The 22,120-nt window shown below is 38.3% G+C and overlaps 1 protein-coding gene across 1 annotated transcript in view; it reads right to left on the bottom strand.

Annotated features, from left to right (window-relative positions):
* The window catches only part of LOC103142099 (FRAS1 related extracellular matrix 2), a 63,910-nt gene that overhangs the window by 5,517 nt on the left and 36,273 nt on the right, over positions 1-22,120 (bottom strand). Inside the window, exons 4-11 of the mRNA XM_016673224.1 lie at positions 18,893-19,123; positions 14,043-14,168; positions 12,858-13,109; positions 4,173-4,322; positions 3,835-4,044; positions 3,305-3,502; positions 2,640-2,804; positions 2,331-2,513 (exon numbers count right to left, since the gene is read on the bottom strand). Of these exons, the coding sequence (XP_016528710.1) occupies positions 2,331-2,513; positions 2,640-2,804; positions 3,305-3,502; positions 3,835-4,044; positions 4,173-4,322; positions 12,858-13,109; positions 14,043-14,168; positions 18,893-19,123 (1,515 nt within the window). The remainder of the gene's footprint in view (positions 1-2,330; positions 2,514-2,639; positions 2,805-3,304; positions 3,503-3,834; positions 4,045-4,172; positions 4,323-12,857; positions 13,110-14,042; positions 14,169-18,892; positions 19,124-22,120) is intronic.

Raw genomic sequence — 22,120 nt, 5'->3', positions numbered from 1 at the left:
GTAACAAAAACAGGCGCCATCAAGGCCAGGGTTCTCTTTCATTATGCTTAATGTACGGATCCACTCAGGAAACAAAAAGGCAACACACATTAAACTGGATGTTTTAATACCAGACAGTGTGTATGTTGGTATTTCTGGCAAAGTGGTGTGAAAATCCTTAAAAGAAACTAATCATTTGATTAGATAAAGATTTCTTAAAAGATCCCACAGTGAGAGAGATCTTTGAGCATGGATACCCTAAGCGTCCAAGACTCAGTGGGTTGTTGGTTTGAATCCCGACTCTGTTTCTGCACAGTTTCAAAGGTCTTTCATCTTTTTGAAGACTTTTGGATTAAAAAAAGTGATGCTGTGACATAATATTGCAAAAAATGAAACACTATGTATGAAAGGAATGAGAAATGCAAGAATCAACTACAAAGCGGGTACATTTTTAAAAAGGCTGGATGTCTTCGTCCACACAAGTTAAATGTGAGACTTTCTGACAGAGTTGAATGGAATCATCCAACTAGCAGAGTATGAACAGATGACTGAAATTCAATTAAAAATTACATGACCCCTTCACCAAAGTTTTGCAGACATTTCACTTCGTTTTATGAAAGAAATTAACATCCCTAGCCAATTTAGTTGGTACTTGTTTTTTTCTTGGTGTCTTCTTTTACAAGTACAGGAAATTATTTTAAACCTTTACTAATTCAAAATGAAAATTCAGCAAAAAGATGTCTTAAAAGTGATGTTTTTGTAAAGCTGATTTTTTAAAGTTTTTGAGTACTTTTAAATGTCTTTGTAATAATAGTACTCAAAGGAAAAAACAGATAGTAAGTTGGTTTTAGCATTCTTGCGAAGAACATCTGTTTTTACATATTTTGGTGAACATCAATTGTATTTTGCACATTTGGGAAAATATTGCTTTTCCTTAAGAAATTTTAATCATTTTTATGCAGATTTTTGTATTCCTGCTGACCTTCAATCAATCAATCAATCAATCAATCAATTTTTGTTTGTATAGCACAAAATAAAAACAGCATGTGACATTGAATAAACAGTGAGAAAGAGAAATAAATTTTGAAAAAAAAAAGATTAAAAAAAGACAAAAATATTAAAACCCGCGCCCCTTTTAGGACTTCAGTTAAACGTCGTTTAACTGGGACTCTAACCCTCTGGGAATTTAGTCAAAAATACCATTTGACAAGGACTCTAACCTCTCGGACTTTAGTCAAAACGCCGTTTGACAAGGACTCTAACCCTAATTTAACCATAAGTTGAGATTTAAATGTACCCAGTGTTTCAGCTGTTTTACAGTTTTCTGGAAGTTTGTTCCAGATTTGTGGTGCATAGAAGCTGAATGCTGCTTCTCCTCGTTTGGTTCTGGTTCTAGGGATGCAGAGCAGACCAGAACCAGAAGATCTGAGGGGTCTAGACGGTTGGTAAAGCAATAACAGATCTTTAAGGTATTGTGGTGCTAAACCGTTCAGTGATTTATAAACTAACAACAGTATTTTAAAGTCTATTCATTGAGCTACAGGGAGCCAGTGTAGGGACTTTAAAACTGGTGTTATGTGCTCTATCTTCCTGGTTTCCTGGATCAGCTGCAGCTCTTTGATTGATTTATTAGTCAGACCTGTGAAGATGCTGTTGCAGTAATCAATGCGGCTAAAGATAATCACATGGATGAGTTTCTCTAGATTGCGCTGAGACATTAGTCTTCTAATCCTGGAGATGTTCTTCAGGTGATAAAAGGCCGACTTTGTCACTGTCTTAATGTGGCTCTGAAGGTTCAGGTCAGAGTCCATCACTACTCCCAGGTTTCGGGCCTGATCGCTGTGCATTGATTCTAGTTCGCTCCTCTTTAGGTCCAAAGATAATGACTTCAGTTTTGTTTCTGTTCAACTGGAGAAAGTTTTGGAACATCCAGACATTTATCTGTTCTAAGCATCTGTTCAGTGATTGGATGGGTTCAGAGTCACCTGGTGACATCGTAATGTAAAGCTGTGCATCATCCGCGTAGTTATGGTAGCTAATCTTATTTCCTGTTATAACCTGAGCCAGTGGGAGCATATAAATATTGAAAAGAAGGGGTCCTAGGATTGAACCTTGAGGTACCCCACATGTGACCTTTGACCTCTCTGATGAGGAGTTTCCAATTGAAACAAAGAAATCCCTGTTCTTTATGTAAGATTCAAACCAGTTGAGCACTGGACCGGAGAGTCCGACCCAACTCTCCAGTCGATTCAGTAAAATATCATGGTCAACAGTGTCGAAAGCTGCGCTGAGGTCCAACAGAACCTACAACATCTTCTACAACAACTTCTAAGGTGTTTAATAAAGTTCACCTTGAGACACGGGGTAATAATCCATTCCTGAGACGGCTGACCCATCTTTGGTATGAACCCGAACCACTGAGACTTTTGATGTGTCGCCAACTCGTACCACAGGGATCTTCACAGTTGCCACAGTCCCAGTTTCCTTCGGTTCATTAATGTTGAACTTGGTTTCTGCAAACCGAATGATTGGTTCTGGAAAATAAAAAGATGGCAAGTACAGCAAAATAAAATCTTAAAACGGCCAGATTATAGAAAACTTCCTATTCAGTACCGCAGCCTGAAATATCTGACCAATAGTTTGTTCTTTATCTCACTTACTGTCAGCTGTGTCCTTTATTTTAAGCAGAGCCTCATTAAGAGATCCAACTGATGCGCCAAACTGTGAGCTGCTCTTTGGTGTCCCCAAGACCAGCCTGAGCTCTTCAACCTCCTCGTACAATGCATCATCAACCAGTGACAGGATACACGGCTTCTCCACCTCACCTAATGTGAGGGGGAAAATCGTTGACACAAAACAATTAAAGCCTTAAGTTAAAAGCAGAGATTAAACAAATTTGACTGTTCTCCAAAGCAGTGGTTCCCAAATGATTTAAAAACTGACTCAGAGGAATAGCAGAATTTTTAAAGAAGTCTTTGGAGAACTAAAATTGGAGTTATTCTTTTTTTTACTCCTGCACAGAAGTACAAAAAGCTGAATGTTTTTGTAAAATTGTCCAAAAAATAAATTATTAAGGAAGGTTTTCTTTATGGTCTTCATGGACATATGTGCACAAGCACAGACATAGGGTATGCATGTGAGCACAATATAAGGACTGCATACTGTCTATGCAAAGAGTGGGGTCTTTCTAAAAGAGATTAGAAACCACTGCTCTAAAGCAATAACATTCTTTTAAATGTTAACATTAACTCAACATAAAATTACGATTTAAAATATACAAAAAAAAAACAAACAAAAAAACCCATAAATGTTTGATAAAATATACCTGGTGAAAAAGTGATGATAGAAGCATCTGTGTTGGGACGCTCCTCGAAGTCAGAGGCAACTTGTGCGGTGCCCTGACGGGAGTAACAGCGAACAGAGGATTTGTGCCAAATGTCACCACTGCGGTACACTGTTGCTGCTATCTGACCATCACTCTCCTCTCCGCTGTAAACCGGTTCACGAAAATGGACCTTCGGCACTGGCGATCAAATGAAATGAACAATGATAAAATTTCCATTGCATCAAGGATGACCTATATATGACAACAATGCAATGAATGAAAACAATAACATGTAACATAGTATTGATGTGTTATTATTATCATTGCGCGTATTGGTGTGTTAAAACCAGAGAAATCAAGATACTTTTCTGAAGGGCTTGACAGAGAATTATTCAATAAATATAGACATCATGAATCACGAGGCCAGGACTGTAACCTTATGTAGTCTATGCTTATCATACAGTAGGTTTATTTCATGTTGAAAGCTATAAACAGAAGCGAATATGTAAAGGTAAATTGTTATTACTTACAGTCAGACTGTGAGTCATTGATGAAGACTGTGGCTTTTCTAGGTTCTCCTAGAATACCATTCACTGGCATTCTCAGCACCAACTCAAAGCTCTCGGCCCCCTCCAGCTCTGGTTGTCCCATATCATCCAAAATGGTGACCTTAAATGTCTGCATGCTGACACCTGGGGCAAAGTCCAAGATATGACTTATGCCCACATAGTCAACACCAGCTGCAAATAGGACAGAGAGACAAAAAAGGGATTTTGTTGAGGAGACATATAGAATAAAGACATGAGGATTAGTGATGCATTTAATTATTTTCAAAATATTTAAAACCAATATTTGATTGGAAACCTGCCTTCAGCAGAGGCACGCTCCACCTTCCGAGAACGGACTGTCACAGTCCCCGTTTTGGACAGATCGGTTCCTGTCCTCCATACTTTGACCTCCACATAGCCGTCACTTTCATCCACATGATACTGGACCTCTCCAAAGTAAAACACGGGAGCTGCAGAACGGTGACACAAAAAGTATGTTGGCTGTCAACATAAAACATCTATTTATGCTTAAATGTGTTTGAAAAGTTGCAGGGGTTGATCAAACGCATTGACAAGTCCTGACTTTAAGCTCTTTGTTCAAGGAAAAAACTTGCCATTATAATGGGTTCAATATCCCTCATTAAGGTGCCAGGTTGTAGGTGTCAGCTGGTCTCAGTATTTCACAAACTGCTGATCTATTTTATGCACAAGGATCTCTTTCAATATTATTAAGTAAGCAACAGTCTAGTAAATGAAAATGCCTTGTTGATGTTAGAGGTGATAGGGGGATGGATAGACTGGTTTGAAAAGACAGAGAGATAACAGTAGCTCAAATAATTTGTTACATAAAAAAAAAACGTTATAAGTAATACTATCTATGAAAGCACATATAATCAAACCTGTGATAAGCATAAAGTTGTTTTCTCAGATTAATTTTTAGATTTTATGTACCTGTTACTCCTGATTGACTGATTTATTTACTCCTATTTTATGTTGGTAATGATGTTTCTCATTCTACACTCCTCCATTTTCTGCCCTAGCTGGTATCCCACCTTCTGAGTTTTCTTGTCCTCTTCCTACGTGTAGTTAAGTTATCTTTGCCTGTACATTGTGTTGTCTTTGTCTGTAGTCTAAAAGGCTTTGTTTCTGCTAGCCTGTAGTGTATGACATGGTTTCAGTTTTCTGGGTTTTTAACCTGTCTGCAGATTATACACCATCCATCCTGTGACACCTTTTGCCTCAAAGATTTGTGGATTATTCCACCTTGTTGGACAATTTATCTGTGCGCTGACCCGTTTCTCCATTAAAGGAAATGAACAGAGTTCCTGTGTAGTTTGTACATTTGAGTCTTTTCTCTCTGACTTGTCAGCCTAATAGAACCACAAAGCAGATGGCAGCCGGGGTAGACCGCACTGACTGTTCCCTCCTGTCAGCTAGGAATGGGAAACTGAGGCTAAAATTTGCACAAGCTCACCAAAATTTGGCAATAGTTTTAAAAAATACCACTTGGTTCTATGAGGCTTGATTTCAGCTGGATCCATGACAAAAGCATGGACCCATTTCACTTTGCAGCAAACATCCACGCTGGTGACAGCAGTGTAATGATGTAATGACGAGGCAGCACTACGAGGATCATGTTAACAGATGCCCCTAATGTGTTTAATACACTGGGGGTTGATCTGTTGTAGCCTGAATCACTAATTCAGAAACTCCAAAAGACAGAAGCGGAGGATTCGACAACTGTCTGGATCAATAACTATACATCAGTGACTGAATTATTCCTGTTTTTTTTATTGATATTAGCTCCATGCAATTACTTTCTGCTCTGTTGATGTGAATAATACCTTCAACAGCTACCAGAGCCTCAAGGCTCTCTGCATTTTTATACTGGATGTTTCTAAACTATTTTAGCCTGTTAGGACTATTTACAATTATGTTTTAGTTAACAGCTATGCACATAACTTGATTTAGTTCATTAAAAATGTTTTAAATATGTTCAATACCATGTATTTGTACGTCATAACAAAAACATGAAACACTGTCAATCTTCCGCGAAGATAACATAATACCGTTTGCATAAAATATGAAATGAAAGTATCAAATATAGACGTGCAGATGTACATTTACACTGTTCTTGTTGCAACACAGGCTTGAAAAACAATTACAGAGCTGCTGTTGTACTTCAGCATACAATATAATGTAACCAAACCTAGTAACGATTTTCTCATTGAAAAGCAAAAAGCATAAAAAACAAAAATAAATTAAAACCTCAGCTTATAATACTGCTACTGTTTACTGGTGTAGTAACAACATGGGGCATTTCCATTGGGCCGTAGACCAATAGAACAGAGACCAACCTAAAATAGCCATAACAGCAAATGTTCATCGTTGTGTACCATGTGGAAGGTCCCATCATCAGTTTACAGTTTACCTACTGCTTCAGCTTCAGTCATTTTACAAAAGTGATTTCTGGTGCCGATTTCCTGACTTTGACATCTTATTATTTACTTTAAACCCCACGTACCTATTCCATGCTTGAGTTTAAGACCAACATTTCAGTGTTTCTTTGTTGTTGCCACATGCTGGTTTAACATGGACCTGTCTGCAGGCACATGAATTATTTGTAAAGGCACAGCCCAGGGACAAGGGTCAAAAACCCAACAGCGGATTAGTCTGACGTCAAACTGCAGGGAGGCCTGACCTTGCAACCTTTCCTGTCCTCTCATTCAACTTCTCGGTTAATTGTCATTTTGCCCTTTCACACAGAAGCACTGCCTCTGTTCATCGCCTTTATTCGTTCACACAAGGCCAGCCTTGGAGGGCAAAATGTTACGCTCTTATGTTTTCAGACAACATGATAGTATTTAAACTATTAACTCCTTGGTAGGAGTTTTCATCATTTTACCACAAGAGCACACAACTCATCAATCAATCTGTCAGTACTCTAAAAAATAAAAAGGTTTACAGAATTTCAGCAGCAACATACCCCAATTCCTTTTAGCAAATAACAACGAAGCACACCGAGGGTGAAACAGTCCCACTGGGAGAAGGCTGCGCTTCTTCTCCTGACAAAAGAACTAAGTACTTTTTACAAATGAGGATGAAGTTAACACTGAAAACAAAGTCTCTCTGCATGCATGTCTTTATCTCTGGATGCTGAAGCAGCGAGATGACAAGACAGAGAAAGTGCCAGCCTCCTCCCCTCCCTTTTCCAAGAAAGCTCAAAGGCTTGTTTGAAGGGATTGTTTCCTAAGGCAGTAGAGGCAGTCCAGTGTGTATTAGACAGATGCATCTTTCACAAGTTCTGCTGTCAAATGATACTCGTTCTCACTTGCTTCTTCTTATATTCTGGCATGTAATCTAAAAATAGAAACTGTCATATTACTTTTGTGAGAAGATAAAGCATCAAACCCCCCCTCCAACATCCACCCATCTATCTATCTATCTATTTATCTATCTATCTATTGGTTTTATTTACGTGCTTTAACTGGGCCAGCAAACAAGAACCAAAGCAGTGAATATAATAAAGGCTTTAAGAAAATTGTCAACAGTGCATTCTGACTCTAAGTGTCATGGAAGAAGTGACAGCTCAGGGTAACACCGAACATCAGTGCAGCCTGTGCCCTCTCGCTCCCCTGTTTTACCTTTTTCTCCCACGCACAGTCAACAGATGTAGCGCTGGTTTGAAGTTCATTTAGAATTTGTGAATTTTCATGTTGGCAAAGTAAAAGAAAACAGCACAGAATGAGTAGATGAGAGGAAAAAAAAAAAAAAAAACACCATACATGGATAATGGCATTTGACCAATGGAAAAAGATGGGTCAGTTGCATGCATTTTTTTATTTTCTACCAGTATTAATTGATGAACTGTGTGTTTTTGCTTAACATATGACATCAATTTTGGCCAACATTTCTTTGTGCACAGACAGGACCCCCGTGCAAACTTGGAAACATGGCCTTCATGTCTGCAGTCACACATGTCCCAACTTTTACACCACTTGATGAGTGATGAATGAGAGCAGCATCCATTTTCCCTACTGGGGCCACGCCTCTGCTTTAGCACTTCAGTGCGTGACTGAAGGCTGGGGAAGGTGTGAAAACAAATTGTAATAATTACTACTTTGTGGGTGTCTGAAGGCATTTGTGTCACCACTGCGCCTTTAAATGTACTTTATAAAGCATTCTCAGCTGCACTTTTAAGCATTGTCCGGTTTTGGGAATAAAGCTAAGAAAGAAGACCCTACAAGTCTGTCTTTGTGTACCAGTTTGAAAAAAACCCCTCCTCTTTCAAATAATAAATACCTTCATCTTGGTGGTTGAAGATTTAATAAGACACAGGCAATCACAAGACTTGTACAATGTAAAAGGTTTTCAAAGATGTTACATATCTATACAAAATGTGCACTGCCTTGCAAAAATCTTCATACCTATTGACATTTTTCACCTTTTTCACATCTTTTGCAGCTCAGCTGCTAACAGGTTTTCTTCCAGCATTGCCTTCTATGCATCTCAATCTATCTTCCCATCTACACTGACCAGCTTCCTGCCTTTGGTGCAGAATAATATCTGCACAGCTGGATGCTACCGTCGCTACGTTTCATTCTAGGCCTTGTGTGTTCAGAATAATTTGGAAGGTTATCTTTCTGTGACACAGAGGGTTTCACATATAGACCAAACAGCTTAATTATAGTGGCATCTGACAAGCTTGCCTTCTTTCACATGTGTTCCTGCATAGCTTGGGGCAAACAAGCAATGCAGGAGCTATTCCCAAGCAATGCTTGGAAATAGGATCTTTTCTGGCTTTCTTTCAACAATTGCAAACTCTGAATGAGACTTTTAATGGTTTTGTTTAACAGTGGCTTCTTTTCTACTCCTTCTACATAAGATCAGATTTGTGGAGTGCAGAGCTAATATTTGTCTTGTCGACACATTCTCCCATTTGAGACATGTATTAAATTTGCTCTGCCTTTTCTGCTAAGAAAAGCGGTGAAGCCTCAAGTCAAAATGCTGCCAAAAGCTTTTTTTTAATGGTAAATAGTACATGTTATTTTGTTGCATCTTGATAAGTGAGATGCCAAATATTAATGGCCTTCAATGTATTGACTTGAGTCTGTACTTATGGTTTTGACCAACTGTGGATCAGAGAAGTGCTACGATTAAATGCTAAGGTAAACACCAACAGGTCCAAATTTAGGATGTCCTCAATGACTGCAAGCAAACATTTCATTAGTACTGAATAAATAAAATAGGTTAAAACTTGACAGACCCACTGTGACTATATGCAACCAAAACAAAACAAGCTCAACATTATTGTGCACGCAACGAGGCGATAACAACACTCACTTCCAGACTTAAGAGTGTAGCCAGGCAGGACGCAGCAGACATGAACTGTAGAGTTTAATCTGAGACAGTACTAAATCGAGCAGACATCCTAGAGCCTTTTTTTAGCTGATGTGGAGGAAAGTGAGTGTGAGAGAGAAGTGAGGCAGGCAGTGTAGAAGAAATAGATGGAAAGGAGAACGAAATAGTTGACTTTGACCAGGGGAAGAAAAAAAAAATGAGTGTGAGAGAGCAGCGACAGTCACTTGAGAATTTTCTCCGTTTTTGCGGTTTTCACACCATTTTCTTTTGATGCAGCGATTAAAGTCTAAAAATAACTTATTGTGGGCAGACAGAGTCAGATAAACAGGCATGCAGACATTAACAAACACATGCTGTTGTACCATTTGTTTTCACATTTTCCTTGGAAAAATCAAGGATGTTAGTGAGAAACATGCTGCCATTGGTCTGCCTGCGTAGAGGTTTTAGAGAGCTGTCAGGTGCCGTATTATCGTCCGGGAGACAGAAATTGACATATCATCTCTCTCAGGAGTTGGGCTTTTGCAAACACATTTGCATTTCTTTGAACTATGCACCAAGGCTGCCTTAATACTGTCAGTTTACTAACATTCAAAATTGTGTCAGATTTTTTGTTAACTTGCCCCAGATGCTTGAACAGAAAAAAAAGTTGAATCCCTATAAAGGAATTCTTAGTTGTAATACTTTTGTTTTTTAATCAGTTTGCCTGAATGAACTCTCCCTGACATAATATTGTTACACAAACAGCTTGATAAGCTCATTAAATAGGAAGCCTGGGATTATTCTTAAAGGGAAACTGTCAACAGTTTTGAAACCAAGGCTTCATTTTTTTCTGAAAAGGACTTTCAGAAATCTAGAAACTACCGGGGAGGGTGTGTATTAGTAAACCATACGGCTGATATATTAGCAGTGCATTTTCTAAACAGACTAAAATACATGTAAATAAATAAAAAAGTTGCAAAGCAAATTTAACACTGCCTTAAATGTAATTCACAACATCACTAAGATATGGCATGCTCAACATTAAGAAAGAAAGTTTACAGGGGAAACATTTAGTTGGTCTGAAATAAATTTAAACCACATCCTCTAGCAAAAGACGAGTGAGGAACCATCCTCCATAAGAAGTCCATAACTGAATTGTCATAATTAGGGCCTGAGGGAGGACCTGAATGGACTGGGCAAGCAAGAAGGAACTGCCTTATGAAAAATCTAACATTTTTTAATTGAATAAAAGTTCTGCAGAGCCTGGTAGTTCATAAATCGGCCAAAGACAAAACAGTGTTAGATAAACTGGAGGTGTAACCCCAATGGACAAACCTGATGATATCCTAATTCGTCATTAATAGGTGCCTTTCTCCAGTGGTCTTTGGGCAGATACACTGAGAGCCCTGTCACTTAGTCTATCACAGGGCAACACAGAGACACATAAGAGAAACAACCATTCAAACTCACTAAAAAGGGAAATGAACAGCAACCAATTAACTTAACTGTTGGAAGAAGCTGGAGTACCTATGGAGAATCTGTGCATAAACAGGAGGAACATGCAAAGTCCCCAATGAAAGACCCAACCTTCTTGTTGAAGGGGAACATTGCTAAAATTTGCTAAAATCACATGCAGATTTGTGACTGCTATAATGTTCACTTATGTAACTTCTTATTAAATATTATGTGGTTTAACGGATTCTGTGATTTAATGTTTTATTTTCGTTTTATACCATCAACTGACAGGTTGCAGATGGAAATCAGCCCCTGTGGCTAAAAATGGAACATTTGCATAATGGATTGAGCTACCGGTACTTATGATTTTTTTAAATAGGCAAAATAAAGTGCACACTCTTTAAATTATCATGCTAAAGATAAAATAAGAACATGTTAGACAGTGATTTTAAAAGGGCTTTTTACGTAACAGATCTTGCTAGAAAAATAAATATGATGCTATGATCAAAAGCAGTTTGGTGTTTACAGTGCTCTTGTGTTCACAATTATGTTGTAACTACTTATGGATAAATAGAAAATAAATCATTTAAAGTTTCAAGGTGTATGCTAATGAAAATTTATTTGAACAGTCCCCTAATCCTTGACTCTTGACAGGAACAGATAAAAGCTTCTGTTTTTTTCCTGCCTACTATTCTAATGCTGTAATTGAGTTTAGGGTGGGAACAAGGAGGTAATCAAAACCTATTGTTGATCTATCAGGAAGACTAATTTGGTCCAGTTCAGGTTAAGTTTTACTTTCCATTTCCACAAACCTACTCAAGTAGTGAACCAGCTAAGCAATGCTGTTAAAAAAAAACTGAAGGAAGTAATTAAATATGCAATACTCTACATTGTATAGTAAATTAATCATTAATCCTGCTTCACACTATCGGGTGTTGTGCAATGCGTAAGCAGTAAGCAAAATGAAACATCTGACAGAAACAGGCTGCAATGGAAATGATTTATTTTCAAGTTATATGGTTTCCTTAATTAAATGCTCAGTGGAAGAAGAGTTTGACTACGACAGTGGTCCCTATTTAAAACTGAGTACATATTGGTCAAAAACAATAGCTTCTTTGTTTCAACTGCTGGTGTCTTTTGTTTGTTCCATTTCAGCTAAATCCAAGACTTAAGGGATTTTTGGGGTTCTGTTCTTCTTTGCATTTTCGACAGCATCCCAAGTATTTTGGAAAAAAGGAAGCAAATAAAGGCTTTAGATGGAGCTCTTCTCCTCTCTCTGCCAAAAAGGTCCCTTACATATGAACATCTTCTCTTTCTTGCACAGTTCTTTTACATTATGTGACAGCCAAATGAATGCACTTGTTTTCTCACTACATAAAAAGACAAGCAATGAGGACAGTTTCTACTGGAGACAGCAAAAATAGAAACCAGTCTTGTGTTTATACACCAAGAGCACAAAAGCCAATGAAAACAAGGAATATGTTGAGTGCCATATGTGGGCCAGTCACACTATACAGCATCTTTGTGTTTATTAAAGAGCTGTCTTAAGAACTGACTTGAAGCTTGAAGTGAAGTGAAGCTGGAAATAAAACCAGGGGTGATGCAAACACACACTGGCTGCAATCAAACACAACATTTTAACAGAACGACTTAAACATAAAAGAAAAAATATAAAAGTAAATAAAACTTAAGGAGTTTTTCATTAACCATGATTAGTATATATATGTATTTTTTGATGCAATTCCTTTTTTCCTTATATTTTTAAGTTATTTGTCTTAGTTTTCTGCTATATATCAGTGTCACTACTGCATATGAGTTGTTGATGGTCTTAGTCTTTCTTTCAATGTTTTTTTCTTCTGAGAAATACACTTTATAATTAAGAAATATTATAATTTCAAGGCTATATTTGTAGAACAAAAACAGAAAAAAGAAAAAAAAAACATTTACTGTGTGTGGCATTTAGTAAAACCTCAGGCTGTGACATTCTTCTATCTGTGAATGCTGAGCAGACCAGAGACTGGTCCAATAACAGAAAGCGGACTACAGTTAATTAAAAAAATCCCCACCTCTATGACTTTTTAATATTTTGTCACTATGTGGGATTTTATTTGAGAGGCCAACACAAAGTAACACACAGTTAAGTGGAACTGATGTGACTATAATCTAGATGTTAGCAAACACATAAAACAACAAACCAAACTGTGGCTTACCATCGTCTATGTCTTTGAGGATGCTGACTGTAGTGGTAGGATAGTGCATTCCTAGCCGACCTCCAACAGGCAGGGTCAGAATCACGCTGAAGCTCTCCACTTCCTCGTACAGAGAGTCATCGATGATCACCACGCGACACGTCTTCTCCCGCTCTCCTTTGTCGAATCGAAGGATGCTGCCGTGTTCCTCGGGACGTGAAATGTAGTCCGAGTAGGACAGAACGGTGGTGGGGATCGTTCCTGTGGCAGAACCTTTGGAAGAACCAGGAAAAAAAGGAGTGCGAGGAGATGCTTAGAGAGTTTGTGGAGGAAACTGAAGATGGCGGAAAATTAAATACGACTGGAAAGGCAAATCTTATGGGGCATAGCCTGAGACTCAACTGTGCTTTAAACCGTAGTGGAGCTAACGCATGAAGATAAAACATGGTATGGACTATGGTCTTTACTATGATGTATTCCTGACATTTAAGTTGCTATTTCTTCATCAGTATTTAAAGTCTTAATTGTATGACAGCAAACGGAATATAATAAATAATATTATTAGAGCAACTAAAATATTTTAGAGCAATCTCTATAGCTGTGCTCCTGTTGGCAGGTGGAAGAAAAACTGTCACCTTTTCCACACTGTGTAATTTTTACTGTTACTCTCCATTCAGGAAACATTCAGTCTTTATTTGTTTATTAGCTTTGTATTCTTTTTCTTTTGTTTTTTCTTAAAAGATACACTTTACCCAGTGATTGTATGCTTAGTTGTGTCCGATTGTTGCCCTCTGAACTGCACAGCTCATACTGTGCTTGATTCTGATGTTTTTTTTTAATTTTCTTTCATGTTGAAAGAGAGTTATTCGTCTTCACTTGCTCAGGATAAGGGAGAGTTGCAAAGTCAACCACTTAATTGCAGCTGACTGATCTTAAAGAGATACGTCTTAATTAACTTTAACTGATGAGCTGAATTAGACATCATTGTCTCACAATTTGGATTAAACGGAGTTGCTCACATGGCTTCATATTAAAATATTGTGCATATTGTGATCTGAAAATTTCACGTTTACATTTTGTTAGCTTTAACTGATTAAAAATGATTTTAAATCGTTAGACTCTTCTGATCACACTGATCTGCACCACCTGATTTTAGTAGTCTCAACAATGTGGGAGAGATACAAAGGAAAAGGAGCAGATTCGCACCCTGCTGTGTGGAACAGACCACCATCAGTTCCTCACTTATGTCTCCACTGCGGTGTACGGGGATGAAAAGCTCCCCAACATCTTCCTCTATTGAATGAATTGGTTCAGGAAAGAACACGGTTGACTCTGGAAAAAGAAAAGCAAAGAAGAGAAGAAAAGGGTGAAGTTAATGACATGTGTAACGGTAGGCTGTAATCCACAGAACATCAGGTAGTGAGGAAGTTATGCAGACTAGTCGCTCTATGACTATGTATTCTGTGCTGGTAGAATATTACTTTTATCTACTTAGGTGGTCATCCTGCAGAGAGGTTATGCATATGAAAAAAAAACAATCTCCATCACAGTTTTCTGGTTTGATGCAACCAGAGGGGCTCTTCAAAGACACCCCTACAGAGCTTTTTTATTTTTTTTTTATACCTCCTTGCATGTGGCAGACAAATACAATTGCAGGCCTCCCAAGATCATCACGCAGAGCTTCATCACCTGGGAGTTTCACTCATTGACTCTCGTGTGCACAGACGGGTCAGCCACTCACTTATTTTTCTTCTCTACTTCTTAATCATCTCTTGCCTCTCTGGTTTGTGACTGAGAGAAAAACTTAGATTCATTGAAAGCATCATCTATCAAAGCAAAAACCTCGTAGTGTGGCAACAGAATGGTTGGAGTTGCTTCCCGCACAGCACTCTGGGGCCAATAAAAATAATTATAAAGTGAACTAACTTTCAGCTCGTCTCAGATCTTCTGGTGCTGTCTATTTTTGTGGAGAAAATGAGCGACTGAATGAAGGGAGACTCAAAGAGCACTTGTGGATTGCTTTTGCAGCATGAACACCAATTAAAGGGCCGGAGAGTAGACAATCCAAAGAAATAGATTTATCTTTGAAACAACATATGGCGTAAGAGGAGATAAACACCTGAGAAGACTCTTTGAGATGAAGCCATCAATATAAGACAATCTTACACACAGTGGGAGGTCAAACATTTCTCCTCTCTTGTGATAACACTTGCTAAATCGCTCTCCCTCCTCTCAATCTTCCAGCGTTTCTCCTTTCTGCTACAGCCTATAATCTGTCACTCCCCGGGGGAAAGTCGTGCGGCTGGAGGTTTGGGCGGGAGGGGGTGCTGCAAGAGCAGGATACCGGGCTCCGCCGCCTTACCTATTCCTTTCACACACTCAAACGCACCATGAATTTCCACTCCCACTCCATGCATATACTACAAACTTCGTCTCACCTCATAGTACTTTCACGTCTTATTCCACCATTTCCTCCTGCACAGCCCCTTAATCCAGTCAAGATTTAGAAAAGGCAAACTTTTCATCCAAGTGGGTCAAGTTCACCTTCTTGAGAAAAACGCACTGTCATTTTAAAACATTCATGGGGAATGCGAAAAAGTAGCACGCTTGTAAAGACGGTGCTGAATCTAGAAGTGCTTGCATCTAATCTTGTTTTTATCTAGCAGAAAAGAAAGCAAAACAGGAACTCTGTTTGGCTTTTATAACTCTGTATAGCACTTCTCAAATATTGATAAATCATGAATTTTCTACGGATGCAGGAATGTGTTCTGTGTAGTTTTTTCTAGATGTTTTGTCTATACTTTGAGCACCTTGTATAAAAAAAAGAAAAAATATGCCACACATGCAACGAGAAAACCAGCAGTTGATAACGAACACACAGGTTCCATCTTTTTAAGCACAAGCAAACCTCTATAGGTCAACAAAGCCGTTGACCTTGTACCTTCATAGAAATACAAAGATGAAAAAGAAAACCATACTTCACATGAATTTAACAGCATTGGTACAAAATGCAAACAGTAAGAGTGCCACTGATATATAGCATCACTGCGGAAGAAAAAGCAAGCAAGATGTATTACCGACTGTGGCGAGAAGCAGTTTCTTGCAGCATACAGTCAAACAGCAGGCTGCCACCTTCAGCTTTAGTCAGCACTGTGCATGGATTATATATGGAAGTTTGCAGGAGGAGACTCAGCTATTGCAAAGGAAATGGGCTGCAGCATGAGCCCAGTTCTGTTGGTATTAATCAAAAAGTGAGGAGGATGAAAAGAACATATGCACTCTAAAAGCTGAGAGGACTATAAAATGTTTACAAAAGTATTCTCAATGCCCAAACAGACAGTGCTCTGATACCTGAGGTTCCAACCCATCTGTGGTACCTTATGAAGCAAAACTCATTCAGTAAAAATATGATTTCCAGCACGATATTATCTTTCCCTGTCTGCTCTTGGGTTCAGCTCTTCTGTAACTAACGGGAAAGACCAAAAGTGACTTTTTTGGTCTGCCTACAAGACTTTACATGAAGCAGAAGACTAACATTACCTTGAATACACTGTGGCCACAGTGAAACGTTGGCAGTGTCATGCTATGCTATTTCATTAGAAGGGTCATGGGAGCTGGTCACAGTTGATGGGAAGGTAGATAAAGCCAAACAAAGAGTATTAATAAGTGGAAGAAGACCTGTTGGAGATTGTAAAAGACTTGAGACGGAATGGGGAGATCAGGTTCTATCAGGGTATTACACATAGAAGATCTATTCACGTTTTGTGGCAAGACTTGAAAATTGATCAGACATTCTCCATCTAGTCTCAGTGACCTTGCGCAATTGTGCAAAGCTGGTAGAGATATTTCCAGAAGACTTGCCATTACACATAAAAAGTGGTTATACCTACTATTAACTCAGGCGAGATGAAATCAAATTCATTTCTGCACATTTCTAGGATTTTATTTGGAAAAACATACACATTTTCCCTCTGTTCATCTTCCACAATGCACCACTTTTGGTACATTTTATTTTCCCAAATAAAATCTGTAAAACTAAAAATTACCGTAAAACAATATTTAGCAGCTCTAAAAGATATATTGCACAGTCACACAGACATTTTCAGAGCCCTTATAAGAAGAAACTGTTTGCCTAAATCTTGGAACGGTTCTAGTTAAAGCTTAGCGTCTCCCTCCTCGAAAGTAGATATTAACTAGGCTGAAATGTTCTCAAGGGAGGGAATCTTCAGGCCAACCGAAGGACCACACAAACGCTCGTTTCATCATTAAAGACCACACTGTTAATGCCACAGGCAAAGCCAAATCTTCTCTGGGCCCATTAGATTACAGAGGGACACATCTCTGTCACATAAGACTGTCCCTGGAGACAGCAGAAAACAAACCAGCTCCTAACCCCTCCTCACACATATCATAATTAATCCACAAGGGAGGAGGATCGGAGGCAGGAAAATGAAGCGGGGAGAGCCTGAAAGCTAGAGAATATGTCGACAAATGAGCAAGAGAGTTATGAGCAACTGTTGTGTGTTTTTAATTACGTAGAGGCTGAGCTGGAGAGAGGGATAATGCATACAAATACCAAGAAGCAAAAGTGACAAAAGAGTAAATCTAACATTGATTGAGCAGAGCTGTGCCACTTAAAATTCCATTAACGTTTCAATTTTAAGAGCGAGAGAGAGTAAAAAAAAAACTAGGGCAGAGAAAATTGCAATAAAACCCTAAATAAGAAGGTGAGCTCCCTGTGTGTGGGTGAGTGGAATGTCTGATTTTATTGCTACTTTTGTAACACTTGTTTTTTTTTTGTTTTTTGAAATTAACCACCGTGTTCATTTTGAGGAGCAAGAGTTAGAAACACCATTCAGAACAAAAGAAATGCATCATCCCTAAAATGCTTCTCATCTGGCTAACATGTCACAAATGAATTTCCATGCTGCAGCTGAGAGATTTCACCAACTCTCCATATCAGCAAGAGACAGTGTTTATACTGACATTTTCTGTGTTTCACTTTTCTTCATTTAATCATATATGCATGTTGCACATGTATCATTATGAAAAGTGTAATTGAATGTCAGAGAGCATTTTGAGCTATTTTCACTGTAAATGTTGAATCTCTTATTTTGTTTTTTACTTATATTGGTCAGGATGAAGTTAGAAATATCAAAATTTGATATATAATCTATAAAATTGAAATCCATATTAGTCTAATCAACATTTGAGCAGAAAATCTTCTGTCATTCAACACATACATAAAAGGATAAAGCTCAGACATAATCCACAGTCAGTCCTGTGAAAAAGCCTTGTGCAGTTTCACACACGTAAAAATCTGAAACTGGCTTAGCAGCAGAAGCTGAAAGATGGGAGTAAATTACCGAGGTGTGAAAAAAGTATTAGTAGTATTTGCAGTCCTCCGTATAGAGCTTCTGTTTTATGTTTTGTTTGTTAAACTTAAATGTTTTGGGTCTTTAAGCAAATCCAGCAACCTCTGTAAGTACAAAAATGTTTTCAAAATAGCTTAAGCAAAAAAAGATATCAAATTAAAGAAAAATTAACACATCTAAAACTATACCAATGAACAGATGAGAAACAATATATGACATTTAACAGTCTGAGGAGAGTTACAAAAGATTTTTCTAAGGCTTCAGGACTCTAGTGAACCCCAGTTACCCACAAATTTGAGAAAACGCAGGACAGTGGTGAGTACTGAACAGCTGGCTGGCAAAAAGCACTCCAAGAGCGCATCAATGACTCATCCCAGGAGGCTACAAAAGAAACCACAATGACATCTAAAGCAAGAAAGAGAGCGGGAAAGAATGGCATCCATGGGAGAGTTGCGGGGTGGAAACTACTGCTGACCAGAAACAAAACTAACTCCCATCTTGCTTTTGCAAAAAAAGACTTTTGAAACAAGATTCCAATATGAAAGTGAAGCTTTTCAGAAGGTGCATTTCCCATCAAATCTGGTGTAAAAACTAATAACATGTTAGATTTTGGGGAAATGATTCCCTGCACACAGAATGAACATACTGCATGGATATAGAGTGTTCATCAGCAGCACTGACCATCATCTGGGTCTAGGATCTCCACTGTTGCTGAGATGGGGAACTCCATCACTCCCATCACCGGTTCAGACAGCAGAATCTGGAAGGTCTCCGCTTGCTCGTACTTATCGTCAGTCAGAATCTGAACATGCCACGTCGCTCTCGTCTGTCCTGGATTGAACTGGACCTGCCTTTGAGACTTCCCCTTGAAGTCCTCATCTTTTCTTGCACTGCCATCTTGTGTGCCAATGCCTGCGAGGAACAAAGAAGACAAAAAGCACAAAAAGAATTAGCCATGCAAAATGAATTTAACCAATAGGCAAGAAGTCGAGGGAAAACAAAGACACAAGCAATGGGGGAGCGACAGACACAAGAAAGAAACAGATGAAAAACAGATTAAAAATTCACACCCTTTAACAGAGAGGTGAGGAAATGAGTGCTGTTTTTTTCTCTTCGCTGATCACTTAGAGCGGAATGTGTGAATGATATTTGTGACTGAAATATTTAATATACGGCCCACTCTTTGTTACAAGAGAGATTAGTTACAATGCAGTGGCTTTTCAGCTCTGTGCCACATCATTTTCAACTAAATCTAATCTGAATAAACCCTTTAATGCAACTCTATTTCACTGTGATATATCTAATGGCACCATTAAAATGGGGCTCTAACCAACTGGTAACACTGGCTTTCAGATTAAAGACAACAGGGAACACTGGTGGCACTTATGAAATGCGTTACGTCTGGAAGTGAGCTGTTCATGTTCTTTGTTTACAGTCATAAAGCCCTTGGCGAACAAACAGAACCGTTACTACGCCAGGCAGACACTCATGCCTGTGAGTCCAGGACAAAAGGATTTGTTATCTCTTTTCAGACGTTCTGATGCCTGCACAAACAACAAGGGGGTGACAAACATATGCAGATGGGATTGGATACATATTGAACATGAGCACACTGTGATTATTGTATGCAGAAGATAAGCTGAAAATAAATGTTGCAACAGAACAACAAAACGCAGTCACTCTCATTCAAATTAAATTTTTTATTTTAGCGTCGTTGCATTGTGTACCAAAAAATGCGTAAAACAGAATGAGAACGTTTTTCTGGCGTGTATTACGTACCGATCTAGACCAGGACAGATGAAGGAAAAATATAAAACATATAAATGTAGAATAAGTACAATAATGTAAAGTGCATAATAAACAGCAGCTCAACATTTTAACAGCTTGAGTCAGAAAGGCAAATCTGGTGGTCCTGGTTTTGATGTATCATTTGCATGTTTACAGAAGCTGAAAATGTTCCTGGAGAGGGCTTTGGAGAGTCACAGCAGAAGGGAGTCTGACATCAGGAAACGGGACAAAAAGACCCATGTGCTGGAAAAAATCTAGGTCAAGGTGTAAAACCAAGGGCTGTTGTATGCAAGTCAGTGATTAGTTCATAATATGTAAGTTCTGGAGGATAACATGTTCTTGGAGCCTGTGGCTACATATAGGTTGCTAAAATCTCCCTCTTTTAGATCCCAAGCAGTGATATTTGATGTACATCATCACACAACAATAAATCTGAGTAAATGTACAGTGCTGGTCATAAACAACACTGATCATCATGATGAACGTCATTGACTGATTATTCATTTCAAACGTTTTTTTTTGTGTTTTTTGTTTTTTCCAGCTTGGTCCTGTATGTCATATAACAGCTTTTTTAAAACCAGAAATGGGTTCAAAAGCTTGAATGTATCATGGATTTTCTCTAATCCACAAAGACTCAAACATGTGCGCTTTACTAACATTTGAACAAAACTCCCTCTGCAAGGTACAAACTACAGTTTATGCTTTCTGTACTCATTAACACACGTCAGTGTTTTAGTTTGATCGATGACAATTCTTGTCATCACAAATGGAAACCTTAATTTACAAAGAGTGACTTCCTGGAACTGACCAATAATTCAATAATTGCCCTCAGTGACCATCATGACCTGGAGCACTGCTTTTCAACAGTGCAGCCTTATCACCTAAATTTAAGACTAGCTAATATTCTTAACACTATGCCATAACATATAAAAGTACATCTGTTTTTTTTTTTTTTTTTTTTAACTTTCATTCTAATAATCAGTTTATCCACATAAAATAAAAAATAAAAATAAAAAAACACATGGAATAAAATGTGCCTTTAAAGAAAGAAAGTGTTAATCATAAAGTCTGTGGAGTCTCACAGCTCCACACTTATTCTGCTCTCATCAGTTTGTGGGTCACATTGAGGTTCCCTCTGTGGAGGAGGATAGATACCCTCCAAACTGTTGATCACATTGACTGTTAGTCATGGATTTGAAGACCCTGATGTTTGTGTCTCAGAACAGAAGTTTCAAGTTACAAATCCCCCCAAATACCTGTCACACTCCAAGCTTACCTTATTTTTGTCTATTGAGACATTTAAACATGTGATATATAAATGCTTTTGGGGTGAGAGTAATCACTTCATCAACAGAAAAAAATGTTGTTGTAATACAGCTCATTTACACATGGAGGAAAACTGTAGAAAGCCAGTTTAGTGCCCAAAAGTTTCTAACCTCATATCTTTTTGTATTCTGTTACATCTGTCTACATAAAATCTGCTGTGATTTCGTTTTACTTCCGTATTTTTTCTTAGATAAAAAACCATTATAATTCATAGAGTTTTAATCATAGTTTTCTGTCACAGACCTTGGGTCTTCATTCAACTCAGTTTGTGTTAATTGGTCTCCTACCTTCATTTTCCATCCTCTTTCCACAGCTGTACCACATCTCCTCTAATTAGTTCATCTGGTTTCTTTGTCATTTTCCACATTTCACCTTTTTATTGAAGCTCCCGGTTTTTGTTTTGGTTCCTAGTCGGATTCTTCTATTACTCTATCTGCTATTCTGTCTGAACTTTGTGACCTGCTCTTCCTGCCATTCCATTTCAAGTTTTACTCATTATTTATTATTAAAGAAACCCTGTTTTGCCACAGTCAGTCTGTGTACCTGGGTCCTCCATAAGCTGCAAAATCACACTTTCGAGTCAGTACCAATGCTTATTTGTAGTCTAATCTTAATTTGCAATGAGGCACTTTACTACAAAAGCTTCTTCAGTCATGTTATATTTACATGAAATGACAAAAAAAATATTGTACTTTTAATAAATAAGGACATGCTGCAATCTGTGATGTGCAATTGTGTGCACTGTGACAGCTGACCCCACTGTCACACAGACCTGAATGGTAATCATTTTGTTTG

The sequence above is a fragment of the Poecilia formosa genome, unplaced genomic scaffold (assembly GCF_000485575.1).
Source record: "Poecilia formosa unplaced genomic scaffold, Poecilia_formosa-5.1.2 Scaffold3, whole genome shotgun sequence".
NCBI lineage: Eukaryota > Metazoa > Chordata > Actinopteri > Cyprinodontiformes > Poeciliidae > Poecilia > Poecilia formosa.
Note: the sequence above shows the minus strand (reverse complement) of the source record. Positions and strands in the feature narration are given on the sequence as shown.